The sequence below is a fragment of the Scardinius erythrophthalmus genome, assembly GCF_964197995.2.
Source record: "Scardinius erythrophthalmus genome assembly, chromosome: 7".
In the NCBI taxonomy this organism is placed as follows: domain Eukaryota; kingdom Metazoa; phylum Chordata; class Actinopteri; order Cypriniformes; family Leuciscidae; genus Scardinius; species Scardinius erythrophthalmus.
The window spans coordinates 23,476,352-23,482,008 of record NC_138227.1 but is presented as its reverse complement, the minus strand read 5'-3'; the positions used below and the strand labels follow the sequence as shown (position 1 = coordinate 23,482,008).

The 5,657-nt window shown below is 37.6% G+C and overlaps 1 protein-coding gene across 1 annotated transcript; it reads right to left on the bottom strand.

Annotated features, from left to right (window-relative positions):
* Window positions 1–4,331: 4,331 nt before the first annotated feature.
* Window positions 4,332–5,279, bottom strand: LOC308693755 (olfactory receptor 52K1-like; the record flags this gene model as incomplete). The annotated part of the gene is made up of 1 exon (XM_081370852.1): window positions 4,332–5,279. One exon carries the CDS (start codon window positions 5,277–5,279, stop codon window positions 4,332–4,334), a length of 948 nt encoding a protein of 315 aa, XP_081226978.1.
* Between the last annotated feature and the right edge of the window lie 378 nt (window positions 5,280–5,657).

Genomic DNA, 5,657 nt, shown 5'->3' with positions numbered 1-5,657 from the left:
GTAGTGGTCCTGACAGAAATCAAGCGTAGCGTTAGTTCTGGCAGGTCACGTTAGTCAAGCTCGCATCAGCTGACCCTCAGCTGATCCACATCTACCTATAGGAATACGACGCCTATCACCATATACATATATAAGCTCCTTCAGTATTATCAGCAGCTATCGCGTTTCTCAGGAGCTAATTACCCTCCTCCATCCCCAGCTCCTCCTCTCGCCCAGTCAGGATTTGACATTCTGATTCCCCTTGAATCAGAATAATTATCGAATAATGTTGTACTTTAAAATCTTGAATTAAATATACAGTGAGGAAAATAAGTATTTGAACACCCTGCTATTTTGCAAGTTCTCCCACTTAGAAATCATGGAGGGGTCTGAAATTGTCATCGTAGGTGCATGTCCACTGTGAGAGACATAATCTAAAAAAAAATCCAGAAATCACAACGTATGATTTTTTAACTATTTATTTGTATGATACAGCTGCAAATAAGTATTTGAACACCTGAGAAAATCAATGTTAATATTTGGTACAGTAGCCTTTGTTTGCAATTACAGAGGTCAAACGTTTCCTGTAGTTTTTCACCATTTTTGCACACACTGCAGGAGGGATTTTGGCCCACTCCTCCACACAGATCTTCTCTAGATCAGTCAGGTATCTGGGCTGTCGCTGAGAAACACAGAGTTTGAGCTCCCTCCAAAGATTCTCTATTGGGTTTAGGTCTGGAGACTGGCTAGGCCATGCCAGAACCTTGATATGCTTCTTACAGAGCCACTCCTTGGTTATCCTGGCTGTGTGCTTCGGGTCATTGTCATGTTGGAAGACCCAGCCTCGACCCATCTTCAATGCTCTAACTGAGGGAAGGAGGTTGTTCCCCAAAATCTCGCAATACATGGCCCCGGTCATCCTCTCCTTAATACAGTGCAGTCGCCCTGTCCCATGTGCAGAAAAACACCCCCAAAGCATGATGCTACCACCCCCATGCTTCACAGTAGGGATGGTGTTCTTGGGATGGTACTCATCATTCTTCTTCCTCCAAACACGTTTAGTGGAATTATGACCAAAAAGTTCTATTTTGGCCTCATCTGACCACATGACTTTCTCCCATGACTCCTCTGGATCATCCAAATGGTCATTGGCAAACTTAAGACGGGCCTTGATGTGCTGGTTTAAGCAGGGGAACCTTTCGTGCCATGCATGATTTCAAACCATGACGTCTTAGTGTATTACCAACAGTAACCTTGGAAACGGTGGTCCCAGCTCTTTTCAGGTCATTGACCAGCTCCTCCCGTGTAGTTCTGGGCTGATTTCTCACCTTTCTTAGGATCATTGAGACCCCACGAGGTGAGATCTTGCATGGATCCCCAGTCCGAGGGAGATTGACAGTCATGTTTAGCTTCTTCCATTTTCTAATGATTGCTCCAACAGTGGACCTTTTTTCACCAAGCTGCTTGGCAATTTCCCCGTAGCCCTTTCCAGCCTTGTGGAGGTGTACAATTTTGTCTCTAGTGTCTTTGGACAGCTCTTTGGTCTTGGCCATGTTAGTAGTTGGATTCTTACTGATTGTATGGGGTGGACAGGTGTCTTTATGCAGCTAACGACCTCAAACAGGTGCATCTAATTTAGGATAATAAATGGAGTGGAGGTGGACATTTTAAGGGCAGACTAACAGGTCTTTGAGGGTCAGAATTCTAGCTGATAGACAGGTGTTCAAATACTTATTTGCAGCTGTATAATACAAATAAATAGTTAAAAAATCATATATTGTGATTTCTGGATTTTTTTTTTTAGATTATGTCTCTCACAGTGGACATGCACCTACGATGACAATTTCAGACCCCTCCATGATTTCCAAGTGGGAGAACTTGCAAAATAGCAGGGTGTTCAAATACTTATTTTCCTCACTGTATTTACAAATTTTCATGTTGGTTCTGTTCTGTTTACCCCAAGGGGGATTATTGCTGCTCTCCCTGCTCTTATCCATGCTAGGTTGCAGGGAGTTCTCGCCCAGAACGGAACCATACCGCCAATCCAAAACTGTATGCTAATTGTCAATCATATTTGACGGTAGTGGTCCTGACTCGGGATGTCCCGATCCGATCACGTGATCGGAAATCGGGCCCGATCACATGGTTTCAGACTCGATCGGAATCGGACGTTACCTCCCGATCAGGACTCGGATATGTAGGCCTTTATATATTCTCATTATTTTTTAACACATCTATAGTTATGCGGTGGCACAGAGTTACACCGGTTTCACACTGTACACGTTAGCAGAGCGTAAGCAGCGCAGGAGCAGTGCGTATGGTGAGCAGGAGCAGGACACGCGCGTTTTGCTTTCACACTGGCAGCGTTTATCACGCGCGGCTGAACCGCGGGTTGTGTACAGACAGAGTACTCTATAATGGATAAGTTGGCATTACTTTATTTCGTTTTCAAATACATTTAAGAGAAAAGACTAGTCAAGAAGCTTATTTTATTAATAATTTAATTTATATAACTTTTGGTTCATCTTTGTTTTTATTGTTCTGGCAACAAGTTTGTTTTTGGACAGTTGTTTTCTTTTTAAATTGCTGTTGGTCATTTGATCGACTGTTTAAAACACAATAGATATCATCAATGCACTTTTTGGATAAAACTGCGGTGTATTTTGCCAATGATCAATGCATTGTCACTTTAATTCAGCGTAAGCGGCGCAGCAAAAATAGACTCGGCGCCGAAACGATCGCGGCACTGCTGCTTCTGCTCTGCTCCTGCTCCGCGCTGCCGTGCCACCTCTGCGTGCGGTGTGAATGCTCTAATCTGTCAACATGGGCGTCGAAAAAAATACGCGCTGCACGCTCTGCTAACGCGTGCAGTGTGAAACCGGCGAGTGCAGTTCCTAAAAGCACATTACTGGCTTTGCAAACACTATGGCACTTTTAGTTTGTTTAGTTTTTTACATGCCTGCTGGGTATTTTAAGTTGAGGTGCTATTTGTTTATATATTAGACTTTTTTAATATTTACTGTTGCACTAAGTCCAAAAGTGAAGAATTTATGTTATTTATTACTTGATTGTTCAAGCTACCTCACAGAAGTGCTCTGTTTGTTAACAGAGTTGTTGAATGTTAAAATAAGGTGAATTAAATAAAAAATAAGGAACATCCTGGATCTGTTTTTCGCTCTTCTTTATTCTTTTTTTATGTATTAAGTATCGGATCGGGACTCGGTATCGGTAGATAATCCAGATTCACAAGGCTTGACACAGAAGAATGATGAAATCACATTTAATAAACACAAGGAACATTAGCGAGAAACACCAGCATGAAAAGTTAATATAAGACAAAGAAAAGAAGATAACAGGGTATAAATCCACAGCATGATGAGTAACACGTAAGACACTAATCAATGAAACAATGAATAACTATGGTAACCACGAAAACAGGAACTAAACACACAGGAACTGAATGCAGGCAATGTCAAAATAAGAGTTCATGAACAAAGACACAGAGGAACTGTATCACTTGTCTACAAATTTTTAGCACTTTCTGTATTGTTTGAATCAGAATTAATATGAGGAAAATATGGTAAATAAGTTATCTTATGTTTAAGAAAATCATCTTGTCATCCTACTATTTTCATTAAACCTACTGAACCTATTAGAGTACATTTGATGTGTCTCTGTTAAATGGATATGCATGTCACATAACAAAAAAATGTAGACCCACACAATTTTTATGCATATCACAAGGCAGAATTAGAAATCCTATCGGTTATTCATATTTTTAATATTGGCTGTTATATTTAGTTTCAATTTCCATATTTTCACCCTCATCTATGGGTAAAATTACTTTCTCTTTTACTAAATTGTACTGTATAATACCAGATGATGGCTTGAGCCATGATGACTGTTAAAATTTAAGATAACATTTCTGTTATTTCATGTAATGTTGTACTATTTTTAAAAAGGTAAATTCACATTTGGGATATATATAAATTAAAACAAAATCATACAATTCAATTCTAAATGGTTTGGAATATCTTAATTATAACAGGTGAACACAGATATAAAAAAATAGTACAGTCTATATTAAATGAACATTTGGTAAACCTTATATGCAAAAACTAAAATAGTTTTGATGCTCATTTAGAGGGCAATAAAATATATTTATTGAATAAATTAGTTTATACATCAGGAAAATTTAAATTACATTTAGCATGTTTTATTAAATAAAATAATTTTACAAATGTGTAATTGATTCGGATTTAAAGCACTAGCACAGCCAAAATAACAGTGTTACTGTAATAAAGCAATTTCAATATTTAAAAAAAAAAAAAAAATTATAGGTTGTTCTCTATTCATATGCTCACTTTCATAGCTCTAATTTTTTTCTTTAATGCATCTTTGATATCCTTGGTTCTGAAGCAGTATATCATGGGATTGACAACAGGTGGGAGCAGACTGTACCACATTATTAACATAACCCGGATGCCAGGTGAGATTTTCACATTTATCACATCATGCACATAAACAACACATCTGGGCACATAGTATAGACAAATGATAATAAGCTGAGGAGTGCAAGTTGAGAATGTTTTATATCGGGCCTGAATGTCTGAGATTTTGAAAACAGAAGTGATGATGGCAATAAAAGAAAATATAATGAAAATTAAAGGTCCCAAAAGAACAAACATAGCACATGAAAATGAAACAAACTTTTTCTGCTTTACATCTCCACAAGACAGATTAATAATTGAATTTTGGTCACAGTAATTTTGGGTTATTACATTAGAAGAGCAGTAGGGTTCATTGAAGGCATTAAAAACAATGACTGACATCCATGATATACAGATTGCCCAAATCACAGCACATGCCATAAAAATTGTTTTGTTTGTAATAAGGACACAGTATCTCAGTGGGTTACACACTGCAACAAACCGATCAATGGCCATTAATAGCATTAGGAAAGAGTTAATACTCCCTAAGTAGTGAACAAAAAACATCTGCACTAAGCAACTATAAAATGATATCTCACTGCTATTAAAAAAGTATTTTGCAATGGCTTTAGGCAGTGTGACAGTTCCAAAAGCAAGATCACACACAGCAAGATTACAGAAGATTAAATAGGTGGGTTTCTGAAGGCTTTTCTCATAAGAAATAAAAGAAATAATAAAGATATTTCCTCCTGCCAGTGTCAAGTAGACAAAGAACAAAAGGGCTCCCACAGCTCCATAATACTGTTGATGGAGTCCTGGAAATCCCAGCAGGTAGAATTCAGTAAAGACAGTGACATTGGTGTAGATCATGACTCTATACGGCTTCACAATTACCTCATACAGCAAAAATGTAAAAAAGCATTGACTTTTACAAAAGCATTTGACTATCTAAAAAGCAACATACAAACATTAAAACATACAAACATGAACAATAAAGCAACATACAAACATGTTTAATAATTACTGACTTTATAAAGTACAGATTATATTGATAAGATATAGTTCACATACAGTACATACCTCTGTGGAAACTATTTAGATGTCAATAGCATAATCTATTAAATTTGAAATAATTTGACTTTGATTGACTTTGACCACCAAACTGGAGAAGTTTCACTGAATCACCAATTGTATTAATGCACAAACAAAAAAATAATCTGTCATGTGCATATGCCATAGGTATGCCAT